Source organism: Lutra lutra, chromosome 2, assembly GCF_902655055.1.
Source record: "Lutra lutra chromosome 2, mLutLut1.2, whole genome shotgun sequence".
Taxonomy (NCBI): Eukaryota; Metazoa; Chordata; class Mammalia; order Carnivora; family Mustelidae; genus Lutra; species Lutra lutra.
In genome coordinates this window covers 39091217-39109661 of record NC_062279.1, presented here as the reverse complement: position 1 = coordinate 39109661, position 18445 = coordinate 39091217, and the positions used below count along the sequence as shown (strand labels likewise).

The 18445-nt window shown below is 46.3% G+C and overlaps 1 protein-coding gene across 9 annotated transcripts in view; it reads left to right on the top strand.

The window, feature by feature from the left end:
- ANK1 (ankyrin 1) overlaps window positions 1-18445 on the top strand; it is a 204235-nt gene that overhangs the window by 64757 nt on the left and 121033 nt on the right. Inside the window, exon 1 of one of the 9 annotated variants that reach the window (XM_047717185.1) lies at window positions 14128-14332. The exons of the other annotated variants lie outside the window; for them this stretch is intronic. Coding sequence (XP_047573141.1) covers window positions 14306-14332 — 27 coding nt within the window. The 5' untranslated portion in view covers window positions 14128-14305. Of the gene's footprint in view, window positions 1-14127; window positions 14333-18445 lie in introns of those variants that run through there. 9 annotated transcript variants of the gene reach the window in all.

Here is an 18445-nt window from a genome sequence, read left to right as displayed (position 1 = left end):
TAGGGGAAAATCACGGTCTCTGGCAGCTAGTACGGGTTCACCAGGAATGAGCCCTGCCTAAATAAACTCATTTACTTTATAATACTCAACAATAATTCATTGGGAGAAATCATTCATTCATTCATTCATTTTTCTCATGCACGCACAGATTCATGGTCCACTTGACAGGTGATCACTGAACATCGATTATGTTTAAAGCCCTGTGCTTGGATGACATCTAGTGATGGTTATACCGCAGTCTCTGTCCCCAAAGAGCTCTCCTTTTAATAAAGGAGACAAACATGTACACACATAACAAAAATAAAATAAAGTATTTCTTAAATGCCACTTGGTGGTTATATCGTAAACAAAGGGATTTCATTACCAACAAATGTGCCCAGCATTCTGCAAAAGGAGAATACTATAGGGACCGTGACTCCTGGCAGCAAGGCCAGCCATTTCAGCAAGGAAAGAAAACACGAGAGCTCTCCATATATTTATTTTTTAATATAAAATTTTGATTTTTCTATGTTGGATATGGTTTATATTGGCAGAGTCTCTGCTAATGTCTTTGAAGATGTCCGGGGCGGATGAGAACAGTTAAGTGACTTGGACAACCTAACTAGTTGGACAACTCTACCCAAAGTAGGCTTCTTACTGGAGCAAGATCAGCCCAGGGAGACAAACAGTCCTCAGGTGTGGACTAGTTAACCTTCCAGGTTCCCGTTTGCAGACCTAGCAAGCATATTCACTGAACTCTGGGGCAGGTGGAGCATTACAGGTATTCAGACAGACAGAGATCACGACTGCTCTCTTCAGTGTTTCGTCAGGATGTCCAAATGAAAGACCCTGAGAGGCGTGGACAGACTAAAAGTCGACTTGGAGAAAACCAAGTTCCAAAAATCACGGTTGCGTTTATTGAGCATCTACTATGCACAGGTGCCGTGGGGAGCATTGGCCATACGCGATCTCGCTTGGTCCTTAGAGAAGCACCATGAGGTGGATACTGTGGTTATCCCCACCCTGGGCAGAACCTGGGCTTGGGGCGTGGGAGGGAGGCAGTCTGAGCCACGTGGGGACTAAACTGGGAGGGAGGTGGGGGTGGGCAGAACCGGGACCGAAGCCGGTGAGTCCCTGTGTGCGACCTTCTGAGCCTCTGGGACACAATGTTCTGGAAGGTCAAGGGGAGGCGGCCCCACTCCGTCGGGGATGTCACAAGAAGGGATCGGACACTAGATGACCTGTAATGTCTCTTTGCACTTTGAGTTCCATGAGCTGGTGTGAAATGAAGGACCTCAGCTGGGGCCGTAGATAGCGGGTGTGCGGGCCATTAGAGACTCTGATCTGGCTTCGGGCCGTCTCTGTGGAGGAGCTGCAGATGGCTTCCCTGTGGAAACCCAGCTCCTTTCCAGGCAGGCCGGATCCCTGACCGCAGGGAAGGGGGAGGCGAGTCTGACCTGGGCCTGAGATTTACCTTGCCAAGGAGAACCAATCAGAGCCTCCACCTTTATACCTTCTACCGTGAAACGTTAGATTCCCTCATTATTCAGCTGAATCCTGAACATTCAGCATTTGGCAGGGCAGCTGACTTCCTTCGTAAACACTGCCTAGTGTAGGAAATGCCAGACTATAAATAATCAGACCATCCGTGCCACATCTGAAGGCATAAACTGAAGATTTTAGGAGTCTAAATGCCCTCCAGGTTGTAGAATGATCCTGAGACAGAATAGTCAGCTTAAAAAAAAAAAAAAATATATATATATATATATATATATATATATATATATATATATATTTGAAAGAGAGAGACGGAGAGAGGACATGGGTGGGGGGAGGCATAGAGGGAGAGGGAGAGTCTCCAGCAGACACTGCTCCCCTCCCCCAGCACAGTCTGGGCCTTGATTCCAGAACCTGAGTGGAAATCAGGAGTCCAGACGCTTAGCCAACTGAGCCACCCAGGGACCCCAGAATATTCAGCTTGAAATATCATTATCATTTGATCAGAGGTTAAGCTAGAATTTTAGGAAACCCAAAGTGAAATTCTCTCTCTCCCTCTCCCTCTCTCTGTCTCTCTCTCTTGTCCTTCCTCCTCACCTCTAACCAACCCCCCACCACACACCACCCACCCCCATCCATCGGATACCCTGTAGGAGAATACCAGTGATCCCTTAACCCTCAACAATATGATGGATTCACGTTCACAAAGCAGGAGAAGTGGCGTGGCACGAGCATCTAGGATTTAGCCAGAAGAACAGATTCCAGCCTCAGCCACTAATTAGCTGTTAGGACCGTGGGCAGCTCAGAATGATTTTCTGAGTTGCAGTCTCTCCCTCTGTAAAACAGAAATGATAAGAACTTCTAATGATAATAAAAGTCCCAGGATCATTTTGAGTATTACACATCATAGTGTAGGTCATTATGCTTGCAAACTGCAAATTGTTCTACAAATGTACATGATTACCACGATTATTGTAAGACGGAAACCTCCCGCTGGTTTGGAGGTTTTTTACAGAGGTGCGTATTTGGTGTAAATGCCGTGTTTGTTTAATGGATCCTCGAAGGGTTGGGATAATTAGGTAAATAAATCTCTGCTAAGGCAGCATATGGAGCAGCCGAAACAGGTGGTCTTTAACCAGCCCTATGCACAAAGAAAATACAGTATAAACTGTGAGGACTGAGGTCGCAGTGGGGATTAAGATGACTCCCCAGCTAAGGACAGTTCTTGAAAGCGTGTCACCAGGCAAGCGCTGGCCCTGGATGGAGGCACACTAATGTGATCGTGTGGGTCTGGCTGTCTGTGTCAGGCCCCCAAGCAAGATGGAGACTGGCATGCAGCTGGGTTAGTATTGTGGGGTGATGATCCTACAGGAAGAAGTCCATTTTTCAAACAGTTAAACAAACGCGCATGTCTAGCTGGGGCAGAAAACATTTTTGGGGGGGAGGAAAATTGATACAGCCTATCAAAGCCACAAAAATGCTCACAACCTTTGACTCTAGCCAGTCTAGAAAAATATCTGGGAAGGATCCTAAAGAAATCATCACATGCAGGAGTGCAAAGATATTAATTGTAACACTGTTTAAATTGGCAAAAAAAGGGGGGGGGCGAGAATCTTAAGTGTTTAGCAATAGGGGGCCGGTTAAATGAGGTCACAAACATACGGAGGATGCCTTACCCTGCAGGCATTAAAAAGTGACACAGATGGGCACCTGGGTGGTTCAGTTAGTTAAGCGACTGCCTTTGGCTCAGGTCATGATCCCAGGGTCTTGGGATCAAGCCCCACGTCGGGCTCCTTGCTCAGCAGGGAGCTTGCTTCTCCCTCTCCCTTTGACTCTCTCCCACTGCTCATGCTTTCTCTCTCTCTCTCATGCTCTCTTTCAAATAAATAAATAAAATCTTAAAAAAAATAGATGACACAGAAAAGATGTGTATTTTTCTCATGTGAAAAAACATTTTTGATGTGTTGTTAACAAAAGCAGGTTATAAAAACTCATGACTCTTATTTTTGAAACCATATGTATGTTTACGTATACTATGTGTGCATTTTTTAAAGTCATTGGGATAGTCACTAGAATAATAACACCAGCTAGCATTTCCTGAGCACTGGCTGTGGGCAGGGCCCTACACCCCTGTTCCCCTAACTTACTCCTCTCAGCAGCTCCCCTCCCCCACCAGAAGGAACATCTCTATTCTTATCTCAGGGCAGAGGTAACTCAGGGACTGAGAGCCCTCAGTAAGGTGCCCCCAAGATCTTGCAGCTGCTAAGTGGTAGAACCCAAGTCTGTCTGACTCCAGAGCCTGGGTACGTGACCCTGTTTCGATATAATCTTCTAGTCACAATAGTGGTTATATTCAGACAGTGAGATGATGAGCTCTTTTAACATTTTCCAAACTATCTGATTATTTTAAAAAAATTTATCTTATGATAAATTCCCACTGCCTGTGTGTTTAAAGAAATAAGTGTGTTCCTCCCAGTTGGATAGGAAGTCAACTTGGAGAAATCTATGCGTGCCCAAGGAGGTGAGTGGGCACCAGAGGCTACTGGCATTTGGATACTGCTGAAAAAGTCTCCAGCTTGTTGAATTGTCGGGCACAGGGGAATGCATAATTTAGGTCATTTATCATTCTTAGACTATATTATCTAGAAACATGATTATTACTTCAGTTGATAATAACAAAGTGCTTTTAGATGGAACACTTATTGACATCCTTGTAAGTATCCTGTGAAGCAAGCCCAGAAGGTATTTTTGTGCCCATGTTACAGAGGAGGAGAACTGAGGTCCAGAAAGAGTAAGTAGCAAGTCCCAGGTTCTAGATCCTGAAGTAACAAAGGCTCAGTTCAAACTGAGACCATCTGACTCTTAGTCCAGGGCTTTACCGTGATGAGGGGCTTTCGGGAAAAATTGTTCTAGAGTTGAAATGACCCCATGGGAGTTTGAGTGGGACTGAAGGTTGCAGGGTGGCTGGGCAGCAGAGATGTGTAAGTTGGACAGCAGATAGCCACAAAGCGCTGGGCTCATTGAGCCTCTCCAGCAGAACCCCTTTGTGTGTCTGGCTTCTGAGCAGATAGCTGGTGACGTGGGGGCAGGTCCAACAGACTCTTCCTCCAGAAAAGTAGTCTTTCCCCCTCCCTCCTCCTTTCCCCCTTCCCTCATCCTTCTCCCCCACCCCACTTTCTCCAGTGCTCCCCTTTCTTCTCCTCCCCCTTGTAGAACACACGTGGGGAAGGGAATTCAGTGACATAAGGGAATTCAGTGACATAAATCTGACTTTCTTCAGCGAGGACCCCTGGAAGACCAGTATTTTACCCTCAAATTTCAAAATAAGAGAAAGTCATTTCCTTAGATTTCCACCTCTTACCTCAGAATCTCTTAGAGATGATTAGAACTGTAATTGGCACTTCCCCCACCTTGGCTGCTATTGTCCTCATGACCAACTCTCCCCCAACCCCCACCATGGAGTGACCCGTCCTAGTACGCAGCCAGCTCTTAACTGCCATTCCAGTCAAGTTGATGAAGCCACATCCCTGCTCTGGGATACAAGATTCCCAGTGTTGGCTTAGATGTTCAGTGAAAGGAGATGAGAGAGTCAGAAGGGGTAGGGCTATGATGACTGGGTTTTCCACCCTGGACTCCAAGGAAGCATAAATTCAGAGAAGCTACCAGCGACCCACTGCCATTTTGGAGGCAATACACTATTGTGGTTATGGGGGAACAGCTCCGAGTAAGACCTGGATTCCTTCTCTAGCTCTGTGCACTTGGTAAGTACTTTTCCCACCTCGGTGATGTCATCACTAAAATGGCGGTTATGACCGTGGCTACCCCAGCTGTTGTTGGGTTACTAAGTGAATAATGGACATGAAGTGTTTAGACTGTGTCTGTTTTGTTTACTGTTGTGTACATGGTAACGTGCTTGGCACATAATAGTGCTTGGTGAGTATTGGAAGAAAGAGAGTGAGGGAGAGAGACAGAGAGAGGAGGAGAGCGACTGAGAAGGGAGAGAGGGAAGATGGAGGAAGGAGAGAAATAATGGGTTAATGAATGAATGAGCACATGGTAAGTGCTTAATAAATGCTATTATTATTATGGTCAAGTATTGAATTCTTCCGTCCCTCCTCTTAAAAAAATGAGAAGTCCAGGGGCACCTGGGTGACTCAGTCAGTTAAGTGTCTAATTCTTGATTTCGGCTCAGGTCATGATCTCAAGAGTCGTGAGGTCAAGCCCCACATTGGGCTCCTCGCTCAGCAGGGAGTCTACTTCAGATTCTCTTTCTCCCTCTCTCTCTTGTCTCCCCCTGCTCATGCTCTCTCTCTCTCTCAAATAAATAAATAAATCTTTAAAAAAAGAAAAAAATGATAAGAAGTAGTTTTATTGATTTGAATTTGATGACCTTTTTCACAAGTCTCTTGATGATGGGACTGTCCAACTAAGAGAATGGCCAAATGCGAGCATAAATGAGGGACTTCTGGGGCCAGGAAGGACCTAAAAGATCCTTCGATTGATTCATTAGCTCACCCAACCATCAAAAGTGGAGTGGGTCATGGTCTGCTACCTTAGAACACCGCCTTAGAACACCACCTGGCGACTCTTCCTCTTTCTTGATCTCCCTCCTCTTTTTTCCACACCGCCTGGCGACTCTTCCTCTTTCTTGATCTCCCTCCTCTTTTTTCCACCGAGTAGTGGCAAGAGCAGGGACTCAGGGACCTCTGCTCTGCAAAATCCCTAGACTCAGTTTCCTCTTCACGGTGAGGACCCAGGAGTCCCTGTCCAGTCTCTCATCCTCTGGTGCCAGGAGTCTCAGCATCAGACACTATTCGACTACCTCGGTCTGCAGTTTCAAAGGACTCAGGGAGCCACCCAGCCCTTTCCCGAGCTCCCAAGGCCAAGCCTGTTCTCACCATGCTAAATGTCATTTGGTCTTTCCCTCTCATTCTCTCACAGTGTACAGAACAGGAAAAGTTCATTGATATTTGACGAGATTCACACAGCAACTAACCTTTAAGAGAGGACCGCTTGCGGAGTTTTGGTGTGCTAACAAGAATGCACTCCGTTAATGGAACACATGTGAAAACAGTCCGCCTTCCCCGACTGAGGCCAGGTCTTCGGCATCTATTGCCACCCAAACAACATATGGCAAGCCCTTGAATGCAGAAAGAGCCATGACAATTCATCTGTCTTTTCTTAAATCAGGATTATAAACAGATCAGCCAAGTGTAGAGCAACAATCCCCTGCTTGATAAATTTTGTTTTATTTTGGAAAATATAATTATTTTTCATGAAAATTTTATCTGTGTTAATGTAAAATGGGCTTATCATGCTATGTCTAAATGAAATAGTACACACTGGGGTTTGTTTTTTTTAAAGATTTTATTAATTTTTTTGACACAGAGAGAGAGATCATAAGTAGGCAGAGAAGTAGATAGAGAAAGGGGGAAGCAGGTTCCCTGCAGAGCAGAGAGCCCAATGCGGGGCTTGATCCAGGACCCTGAGATCATGACCTGAGCTGAAGGCAGAGGCTTAACCCAATGAGCCACCCAGGCGCACCACACTAGTTTTTTAAAACTCTCAGTTTGAAGTTCTATCACAGTAGATACTGATAAATATAATATTTACAAAAAACGTCTATGGAGTCCTCAATTATGTTGACTGGGTAAAAGGGTCCTAAGAACCAAAAAGCTTGCAAACCACTATCTTAAATTTACCAGAATAAGTGGGAGTCTACCACTGGATTATTTTTCATTAACTAAGTGCTTACGACTTAAACTTTTAAGCTTTTAATTTCTCCAATTTTCATGGTGAAATCCTTTTTTAAAAAAATGAGGTCACTCCTCTATTTACGTTTTGCCTGAATGTAAGTATTTTGCAGCACTTTAGGCCAATGCTGAGTGGATCGAGATGTTTAAGAGAGGTTTAAGAGAATGAGAGCAAAGTTTTCCGTATCTTGAATATGTTTCCCAGATTTTGATATCTTAACAAACTTGTACCCTGAATACATGTATAGCATTAAATAGAGCAAATCAGTAGCCTCCCTCCCCTGTAGTCACTGTCTCTTTGAATTAAAACATGAGGACTAGATTTTGCAGGCAACAATGAACGCCCCTAATAGACAAATCATTGTAGACACTAGAAGAGGAAGGAAAGCTAACCCCCAGTTCATCTATGAGTTTAGTATAGCATGATAAGACATCAAAAGATAAGAAAAGAAAATAACTGGCCAATATCATAGTTTTAAAATAGGTTTACAGATTCTTTGACACCCTTCCTTTGACAATGCCCTCATCAAGTGTGGGCTGGATTTTAGTGGGCTGGATTCTAACACATAGGGGATGGTAGAAGTTATGATGTGTGATGTCCAGATTAGGTCATTAAAACGCTTGTGGCTTCTATTGTGTTCTCTTGGATGACTCTGGGGGAAGCCAGCTGCCACATCATGAGGACACACAGGGATAGGTCCAGGAGATGAATAATTGAAGCTTTTCACCACTAGGCATTTGAGGACTGTGGAAGTGGAATCTGCAGCCCAGTGAAGCAGGTGGATGTCCGCAACTCTAGCTGACATCTTGACTGCAACTTCACAAAAGACTGCAATGTCATAAAAGCCAGAACACCCAGATAAGCTGGTCCTGAGCTGCTGATGTGCAGAAGCTGTGAAGTAAGAAATCTGCATGTATTTTAAATGCCTAAAAGTTTGGAGTAATGTGGCATGCAGCAGTACCAAATTAATACAACCAATATAATTTATGAATGCAAAAATCCTATATAAAACCTTGCAACTCTAATTCAGAGGTGCTATACTGAAAGTACTACAGGATGGCCAAGAAGAGTCTAATTCAGGAATGCAAGGATAGTTCAGCCTTGGAAAAATCTATTAATGTGATGCAACTTCACAGAAAAGGAAAACAAAGACTTTAATTTCAACATTCATTCCTGATTAAAAACTTTTAATAAACTGAGACCAAAATCTACCCTCCTTAACTACTAAATAGTACCCACAAAAGCCTACACAGCTTCATACTTACTAATGGAGCTTTAAAAGTAGCCCCACTTAAGTCAGTGACTAGATAAATATGCTGATATTACTGTTTCCATTCAACAGTGTACTGGATGTCTTAGCCAATGTAATAGGACAAGAAAAGAAACCGGGGGTACAAAAAACACAAAAGAAATCAAAATGTCCTCAGTTGTGAGTAATAAATGTCTGTAGAGAAAAATCAAAGAGAATTATGAACACAGACTATTAGGACTAACACAAGGGCTCAACACAACTGCTGGCTACAAGTTCAAGATACAAAATTAATAATATTCCTATATACTGCAATAACCAAACAAAAATATAATCAAATAAAAGATCTCGCTTTTAACAGCATTAAGATAACCGGGTCCCAAGGAAAAAAAAACTTAAAAAAATGGGAAAGATCTTTTATGGGGATAATTATAAAATTATAAAACATTAAAGATCTGAATGTATATACAGATACACAGTACCATGTATATACAATTGAAAGATTTAATATCATAAAGTCGATTCTCTGGACATTGATAAGTGAATTCTATGTAATTGCAATCAAAATCTCTAGTTTTTTTTTGTGTGTGTGTGTGTGGCATTTTCCTAAATGTACACAGAAGAGTAAAGGGCCAAGAGAAGCTCTGATTCTTTTTTTTTTTAACATATTCAAAACATATGCTTTTTATTTAAGTGTGAAATTGATGGGCTACAAAAGAAACACTCCCAAGTCTATAATATGAACTACTAAGTAGTTTATAAATACAGTAACCAGATATGATGATTCAGTACAAGGGCTAATATTACATTAAGATCCTAAAAATGAATTTCCTAACTTATGAATCAAAAACTAAAATCAATCATTTCAATGCAAGGCATAAATAGACCCCAACTCTCTTTTGTCCAGTTTTGTGTCTAAGCCAGTCTCCCGATTTTCTTTGTTGCTTTCTGTTTCCAATTTCATTGGTTTCTGATCTTTTAAATTTTTTTTTCTTCTTGGGTTTATTATACTCTTCTTTTTCTACTTGTTTAAGGTGAAAAACTTTGATACTTTTAAAGAGGACTAAAGCAAGGAGGTATTAAGACTTATTACAAACAATATTAAGCTTATGATAAAGTAATAGCAATAAAGACAGTGTGATATTGGAGGCGAGACAGGTGCACAGGCCAGTGGGTAGGTAATAGGAGAGAGCCCCAGGGGACACCTGTACGTGGAACCTGCGTATATGGTGGAGATGGCACCATACTTCAATGGAGAAAGGATAGGCTGTTCAGTAAATGGTGCTAGGATAATCAAGGATCTATCTGGAAAAACCGGAAATCTTAATTCACACTGTGCCTAAAAATAAGTCCTGTGGATCTAAAGATCTAAATATAATAATCAAAACTATGAAGTATTTGTAATACAGGAAAATGTACTTAGGAGCTCAGGCTAGGGAAGGAGTTCTTAAATATCACAGAAAAAGCACCAACCAGAGAGGAAATGATCGATACATTTAACTACATTAAGATGAACAAGTTCTGTTCATCAAAAGATACTATTTTATTTATTTTTTAAAATATTTTATTTATTTATTCCTTTATTTGAGACTGGGAGTGAGAGAGAGAGAGAAAGAGAGAGCACATGGGGGAAGGGAAAGGGACAAGCCGACTCTAGGCTGAGCTGAGCCCACTTCAGGGCTTGGATCTCCCACCACTCTGAGATCAGGACCTGAGCCTAAACCAAGAGTTGGACCCTTAACCCATTGAGCCACCCAGGTGCCCCCGAAAGATACTTTTTTAAAAAGGAAAAAGATGAACCGTACACTGCTGGGAGAACATATTGGCAATGCACATAATTGATACATGATTCCTATCCAGACTGTATAAAGAACTCCTACACATCAATAAGAGAAAGACAAACAACAGAGCAGAAAAATGGGCAAAGGGCTTACCAGTACTTTCACAGAAGATGAAAAATAAGTGGCCTGTGAACATGTGAAAAGATGCCCAACTAATTAGGGAAATGCAAATTAAAACCGTAATGCAGTACCATTTTACACCTACCAGTTTGACAAAAGTTTAAAAGTCTGATGAGCTCGAGGGGCCACTGTGAACCCTGGTATCAGGAGTACAAACTGAACAGCCAGGTTCAAAAACAACTCAGCTTTATCCAGGCAAGCTCAAGACTCGTGTACAGTCCGGTTAAGTAATTCCACTCCTGCTGGCGTTCACACTAGACAAGTCTAGCAATGGGCAGCACGAAGATCGCACAAGAAGCCTCATAGCGGTAATGTTTTAATAGTAAAAAGCTGAAGACAGCTCAGATTCCATTAGCAGTAAAATGGATAAATAATTTGTGGTGTTTGCATACAATGGAATACCGTACAGCAGTGAAAATTAATAGATGACTCCTGGCTGGATCTCAGAAACATCATGTTGCATTAAAATGCAAATAAGCTGGCACCTGGGTGGCTCAGTCGTTAAGCGTCTGCCTTGGGCTCAGGTCATGATCCCAGGATCCTGGGATCGAGCCCCGCATCGGGCTCCCTGCTCCACGGGGAGTCTGCTTCTCCCTCTCCCACTCCCCCTGTTTATGTTCCCTCTCTTGCTGTCTCTCTCTGTGTCAAATAAATGAATAAAATCTTTTCAAAAAATGCAAATAAGCTGAAGAGTCTGTCCAGCGTAACTCCACTTACTCAAAGTTAGGAAAACATGCAAAACTGAACAATACCTACACAAGGGGTAAAACTATAAAGAGAAGCAAAGGAATGACAGACACAAAGTTTAGGATGGTGTTTGCATCTGTCTGGGGAGGGTGGGGACAAGAGGTAGAAGGAATCAGATGAAAGACTATATGCACTGCCTTCCATTTTCAAATGTTTTTCAGTGAGGAGGTCTTATTACTTTTATGAAAAGCCTATTAAAAACTTTTTTTATTGACTTATTTATCATCTTTGAAAAATAGAACCTGAAACAACAGAACTTGAAATGTTCAATAGTTGTTGAATTCCGTGCCTATCAGTCATGAAATGAATAAGTTCCTATTAAGGAAAATCAATTAATGGATAATTAATTAATACTAACATATTAATAAAAATTAATATTAAAGAAAATGGATTGGCTAACTGTGAACAAAATTAAAGCATCGATCCCCAAGCAAAGTGACCAAGTTGGCCTCCAGACCCTAGATCCAGACTGCCTGGGCTGGAAACTGCCTGTTAAGTAGTTTTTCGATCGCTTCATTCCTCAGTTTCCTTATCTGTAAACTGGGCCTAATGAGAGTGAATCCCTCACAGGGAAATTATAAGGATTGTATGAGTGAATGTCAAGTGCTCAGAACAGCCCCTACCACACAGTGAGCACTGGGTATGAGCCTATTTGTAAACGAATAAATCAAACCAAGAGCAGAGGAGCTTGGGAAGGACCGGGGTGGGGGGGAGCGGAATTTCAAGGCATCCTCACAATCCCGAGATGGCCTGGGCCTGCACTTTGCTCACTGGGACGGCTTTGCGCCTCCCTTTTAGAGGTTAAGAAAAGAGAAAGGTATTTGTGGCAGATCTGCTGACAAGAGAGTGACAAATACCACTTCAGCCCACATGACCCATCTCTAGCCTGACTGTCCCAGGACCCCTGCTCCAGGGAGGAATTCAGGCATCTCAAGCTCATCGTGGGTCCAGTTATTCGAGACCCAGAGGCTTGCATGCGGTCCTGTTCCCTTTAGCCTGGTTGTTTGGTTGACCCCAATGTGCCTGGCCATTTCCCCCGGCTCTGTGTATCCGTGGGAGAGGAGCCTCGCATTGCCAAGGGGGGCGGGTGCCCCCTTCTGGGTAAAGTTCTGAGGCGCCCTGATTCCCAGAGCCGCTCAGCTGCCAGCCTAAGGCTCAGGGACCTGGGAGGCACTGGCTTGCCGCAGGAAGCGCCACACAAGTACCTCACACAAAGAACCAAGCCTGCCTGATGTCCACCCTCGCCAAAGATTTGAGATGAGTTTCTACTCCCAGGGCCTTCTCTAAATTGTGTTACGTGCCATGTTTACCTGCTGACATTTTCTCCTTCAGAGCCTGGAATCTAGTCTCTCCTCTTCCCTGGATGGTGAGATGGCTTCTTGCTCTTATCACACTGCTGGTGACAGCCATGGATCCATTCCAGAAACCTTTACTGAGCGCTTGCTATGTACCAATTCCCCTACAGTTGACTCCAAAGCCGCTCCTGCACCAAGGTGGGTACAGGCCGGCGGGACTCTGTCACCAGCTAGCCTAGCCCAGCGGTTGTTGCTAAGGAAGACCATTTGTCCTGTGGCAGAGTTGTTTGGGACCTGCTTCTACATCTTTTAGGCTTCTGGGCCCCTTTAAAAAAAGCCATTGTTTGGAATTATATGCTTCCATAGACATCTGTGTGGACTTGTGCGGTAATGACTGTGTTATTACTAGTCTAGTAATAACTTTTGCCCTCGCCAGACAACGTCAGGCGCTGGTCTGCTTGGAGGTGGCCTTGGCCTCCACTGGGGGGCTTTCCAGCTGCTGTGGAAAACAGAGGGCCACAGAGCGGCCTTCGGTGGCGTTTTCCACAACAGCTGTGCCTTCACAGCAGGACCCGTTTGGATCTGCAGAAAAGCTCCAAAGCCAGATGGCTGCCTGTCAGGGGACCTGGACCAGTCTCAGGCTAACGGCAGGCTGAGAGGCATGTGAGCGAGGCGGGAGGGACCCTTCCCAGGCAGGATTCCAGCAGTGGGATCTGTGCACCTCTGGAAAGGAAAGCTAGGATACATGGCACGGAAGCAGCAGCTCCATCTAGGTGATGCCACTTCCAGGAAGCCCCAGGGAGCCTGCCTGGTCCCAGGGAGCCCGCTGCTCTTGGGTTCTCACGGTTCAGCAACTTTGGGTCATCGGTCCCCTCTGCCAGGTACCAACTGGTACTCCAGGGGCGCAGTGTTCTCACGGGATAAAGCCACTCGGGGCAGATGGGCCCATCCCCCTGTAGGAGGCACGGATGCCCAGAAAGAAGGCTTCCCAAGGCAGGCCTGCAACAGCTCTGCCAGGACACGCCCAGCCGGGGCTCTGTGGGCAGCCCCCACCTCCTGGCCGCGGTGGGGTGGGGAGCTGCCCGGGTCCCCCTTCCCTCCTAGCCGCTGTTTGTGGTGACTCACCCAGGAACGCTGTTATTTTTGGCCCCGATGTTATTAAGGTTGTGCCCAGATTCCCTGCAAATCAGCAATTAAGGAACACGGCCCCCTCTTCCCCCCCTTGTCCTTCCCCCTCGCCCTGAAAGCCTGTGAACACCAGGGCTGGGGAGCGCAGAAGGCCAGCGGCTCCCCCACAGTCCTTTGCCCATGCAAGGCCGGCTGCCCCCACCCGGGGGGCTTCGCCTCCTCCTGGAGCCTCCTCTGGGCAGCCCCGCCTCTGCAAGACCCCGCACCCCAAACCCGCCGCGGGCCGGCGGAGGGGGAGAGGCGGCGGGCTGGCTCTCCCTCGCCTCCCTGCGGCGCAGCTGGGTGAGGGGCTGGCCCGCCGGGCTCACGGCCCCCGGGGGGCTCTCTGCAGGGGCCGCGCCGGCCGCGGCCTGGGGAGCCGGGCCGGGCGCCGGCGGGGGAGCGGGAGCCGGCCGGGGCGCTGCTGTAATCTGCCAGCCCCAGGCGGGCGCCTCCCCTCCGCCCGCGCTCTGAGCGCCGGGGCCGCCCGATAGCGCGCCTCTGCCGCCGATAAGGCCGTCGGAGGGCCGCGCGCCGCGACCGCCCGCCTCCAGACGGCCTCCCGGTCCCGCACAGGCGCGGCGCGCCCTGCAGCCCCAGCTGCTCCCACAGCGGACCGCGACGGACCCCCGGCGGGATCCTGGTTAGGGACCGGCATGCCCTTCCCGAGGGGCTTCCTCAAAGTGAGTGCTGGAGCAGGTGCTCGGGAGGGACGGGTGGAGCTCGGGAAAGGGGGCCGGCGAGGGAGCGGAGCGGGCTGCGTGCTCGCCTGCGGGGGCCCCCCACCCGCCCCCTGCGCTCCAGGCTTTAGAGCAGCGTCCCCCGCGCAGTCGCTTGGTCGCTGAAGGTGGCAGGTGGCCTCTGCTTGACTCAGTCCGGTTCGTGAGATTTACTGTCAGACTGAGTTCCACCTCCCTGGTTCTCTGAATGTTGTCTTGCCTGCATTAGGGGTTGGGAAGAGGGATCTTTGGATTCTAGTCCTTCTTTGGTCTATTGAGATTCTAGAAGCTTCCCTTTGAATCTACAGAGCAGTGTCTATTTCAGTTGTGTTTTCACAGGCCAGTGGCCCTGGAGGAGAATAAGGACACGTGAGAATTTGGGCTGCTCTAACAGGGGGCCTGGGTCAGCCTCATTTGGAAGGGGGGCTTGCCTGTGTCCGCAATGACCCACAAAATTCAGTTACCTCATCGTGGCGCCTTCCCTGTTCTTGAAGCACTGAACTTTGGATTTATGCTGCTAACTTACTAGATGGGGGAAAGTCTAAGAATGAAGGGCAAAAGCTCCAGAGCGCTCTGGGAGCTGGGGTCTGGTGGAAATTCTTTAAGTGGCAATGGAGCGTTACAGAGGGCCACCCTATCCCACCCCCAATTCTCCTGTGATGATGGGACGTATCACCATCTAGCAGCAATGCCGCTCGATTGTTTTTTACGTGTCCTGTGTCAGGGTGTGGTTGTTGGTTTGGGTGGGGGATTCAGAGGCCAGAGGCGGACCCCAGGCCACATGCTCGGAGGGACACTAGTGTAGTCACCTGGGAAAGCATCGAGCCATCTAACCTGTGTAGACGTGTGTGGGTACAAGGGAAACCACATGAAGTGGGGATTTCTTTCTAGCGGTTTCACATCTTCACAATTTGTCTTCCTGGTGATTGATTTTCTTCCCCGGGAAGGGGAGGGACTGCGCAGGAACCTCAGGACTCTGGCTTTGAGCCTCACCGGCAGCAAGTGGGAGCCAGCTTACGTACATTTGAGGCTCTTCCTTTCACTGACCGGGCAACCTGAGGCCACGGTTGGAAAGGGAGTCTTGGAGGCTGTTCCTGACAGAACTCAGAGCTTGGGGAGGGGACGTGAGTGGCACAGCAGGCACAAGACCCAAGACAAGACGTCTTGCAGGAATAAGGAATGGGTATGACAAATGTTTAAAATGAGCGTGATGACTTTCATCACCCAAATAGCCTAGGGAAAGCCATATTTTTTTCTGGCTACTGGGTCTGCTGTGCAGCTGAAGATGAAAACAGTAGAAAAGGAAGCACAGCATGGAAGGTTGTTTTGTTTTTGTTTTTTAAGATTTTATTTATTTACTTGAGAGAGAGACACACACCGTGAGAGAGGGAACACAAGCTGGGGGAGTGGGAGAGGGAGAAGCAGGTTTCTTGCTGAGCAGGGAGCCTGATATGGGGCTCAATCCCAGGACCCCAGAATCATGACCACAGCTGAAGTCAGATGCTTAAGGACTGAGCCATCCAGACGCCCTGGAAGGTTGTTTTTTATAAGCAGGGTCGTATCAACTCAGCTGGCCCTAGACTTCAGGGGCCAGTTACAATTAGTTTCTAAAACCCAGGTTGTCACCCCTTCCTCCCAAATAATTTGGCCAGTGTCTTTGAAAAATCAGCTGACTTATTTTGAATTTAAGCAAAGGGAAGCCTATTGAGAAAGGCTGTTTGTTGTTGTTGTTGTTGCTGCTGTTGCCAAAAAAATTAAAGAAAGTAAATAAGACAATTGCCTTCTGAAGGTAAAGACACTGAAAATCTTTGTCCTCAAGGTTTTGTTCAGCGTTTAATAAACATTCATCATGTCTTCTGTTGGAGGCACTGGAAATACAAGCAGGGAAGGGAACAGAGCAGGAGCAAATCCCTGCCCTTTGGAGTTTACACTCCAGCAGGGCAAGGAGACAGAGCGGAAACAAATGAACACTCCTTTGCTGAAAGATGAGAAGTGCAGGGGCAGGGAACATGCAAGGGGGTTAGGAAGCTTGGGAAATTCGCAGTGTCAGTAAGGTGCTCCCAGAGAGTCTCCATGAAGTTCACTTAGCTGCTGTGTTTCAAACTTAGATTCCATGAGACCGTTCGTAAGGATTACAATTTGATGTCAAGAATCTTAAAAGTTAGACTCTGTCGACGTCGCGAAGCTACAGATTTTTCAGTTATGTTCTCACTGTTGAGATGGATTACCTGTAGAAGCCAAGAGAATTCGTGATATTTGGGGAAGCAATTATCTGAATCAGGTTCTCAGGGTATTGAATTGGAGGCTTTTCCTTCTGGTTGGTCCACTTGGTTCGATGACATTTTAATCAGGACTCTACAGTTTGTGTGGCTAGCATTTCTGATGTCAAACTGCTGATGATTGGATTTAACCATTGTGATTTTGGGGGGAAACTTGGGCACTAATGACTTCGGTTAGCAGCATTCTTAAAAAAAAAATACTGGTTTTCGTACCTCCCTTAAGAAAAAAAAAAAGCAATTGAGCAAAGACTTGAAGGAGGTGAGAGAGAGAGAGCCATGCACAACTTTGGAGGAAATAGCACATGCAGAGGTCCTGAGGCCCATGAGAGTAGTGGGAAGAACCAGGAGATGAGTGTGGCTGGGGCAGAGGGAAGAGGGCAGAGTCTGAAGGGGTGAGGTCAGAGAGGTGGTAGGAGGGAGAATGGGGAGGAGGTAAGGGTACAGAATATCTAGGGTCTTGTATACCATTGTAAGAATGTTATTTTTACCCTGGGAGACACAAGGAACATTACACGATTTTGGGATTAGACACATGGTATCATTTGACTTCTTCCTCTATCTCTGACTTCCTAATGCCTTTGAAACCAAACCCCAGGAGTGGGTAACCAAATAGAACCACCTACTAGACTGTGGTAACACAGTTATCACTGACCTCTGGTGCATTTGTTCTTAGCCTTTTTTTTTTTTTTTTTTACTTTGAGATACACAGGGCTGATTGTTGACATAGTTCTGCGTGATCTATTTCATGGCCCTGCCCGGATATTGATAATCCCCTCCTCCCTTCCACTCTCCAATTTAATGAGAAAATAAATAGTGCCTCAGATGCTCTTTACTTAAAAAATTGTCATGGGTAAAATAAAATGAAAACAGAAGCCACTCTAAAATCCCAATTTGTATGCAGTACAGAAATGTGTAATCACAGCTGGTGATCCTTTGTGGCTTCCTCTGGACCTCCACACGGATAAAGTGGACTGTGGTTCTGGAACACGAGCTGTCAGCAGAGCTCATCGAGTGTAAGCCTGTGACAGTAGCGTTGCCACAAAGGGGGAGACTTGGATTTGCTCTAAGTTTTAAAAATGTACAGATGGTCTTCTTCCAGGACATCTCACCCTCCAGGACCCCTCCTTTACACACAACCGTGGTGGTTTTGTAGAAAGGCAAGTCTCAACGCATCAGTCCCCTGCTTCGAATCTTCAGTGGCTTGGGGGCGCCTGGGTGGCTCAGTGGGTTGAGCAACTGACTTGATTTCAGTGCAGGGCATGATCTCAGGGTTGTGAGATCCAGGCCTTCGTGGAATTCAGAGTCGGTTCCCAGTAGGGAGTCGGCTAGAGACTCTCCCTCTCCTTCTGCCCCAACCCCTGTTTGCAAGCTGTCCCTGTCTCTAAAATAAACACATAAATCGAATCTTCGTCGGCTTCACATTCCTTCGGATGGAATCCAAACTCCTTAACAAGACCCTCCATCTTCCCCGTCCTGCTTCCGACCCCTTGGCCCCATGAGAATTGCTTGGGGCACACCCAGCAGGCCGCACTTGGAAATTTTTATACTGTGAGTTTCACCTGGGAGGCGGTGTGCTTGCCTTGTTCACTGTTGCATCCTGGGCATGTCACACAGTGCCTGGCAAGTAGCACGAGCAGGTGCTCGTGAAAGTTGGTTGTGTTCATGAACGAACAGCACACTCCTTATAGATACACCTCAGGACCGGTTCCTGCTCACTAGTTTGGTCACAAACCTGACATCAAAAATTGCCCTAGTGGTTTCCATGTTGACCTTTAAGATACTCTGCTGCTGGGAATTT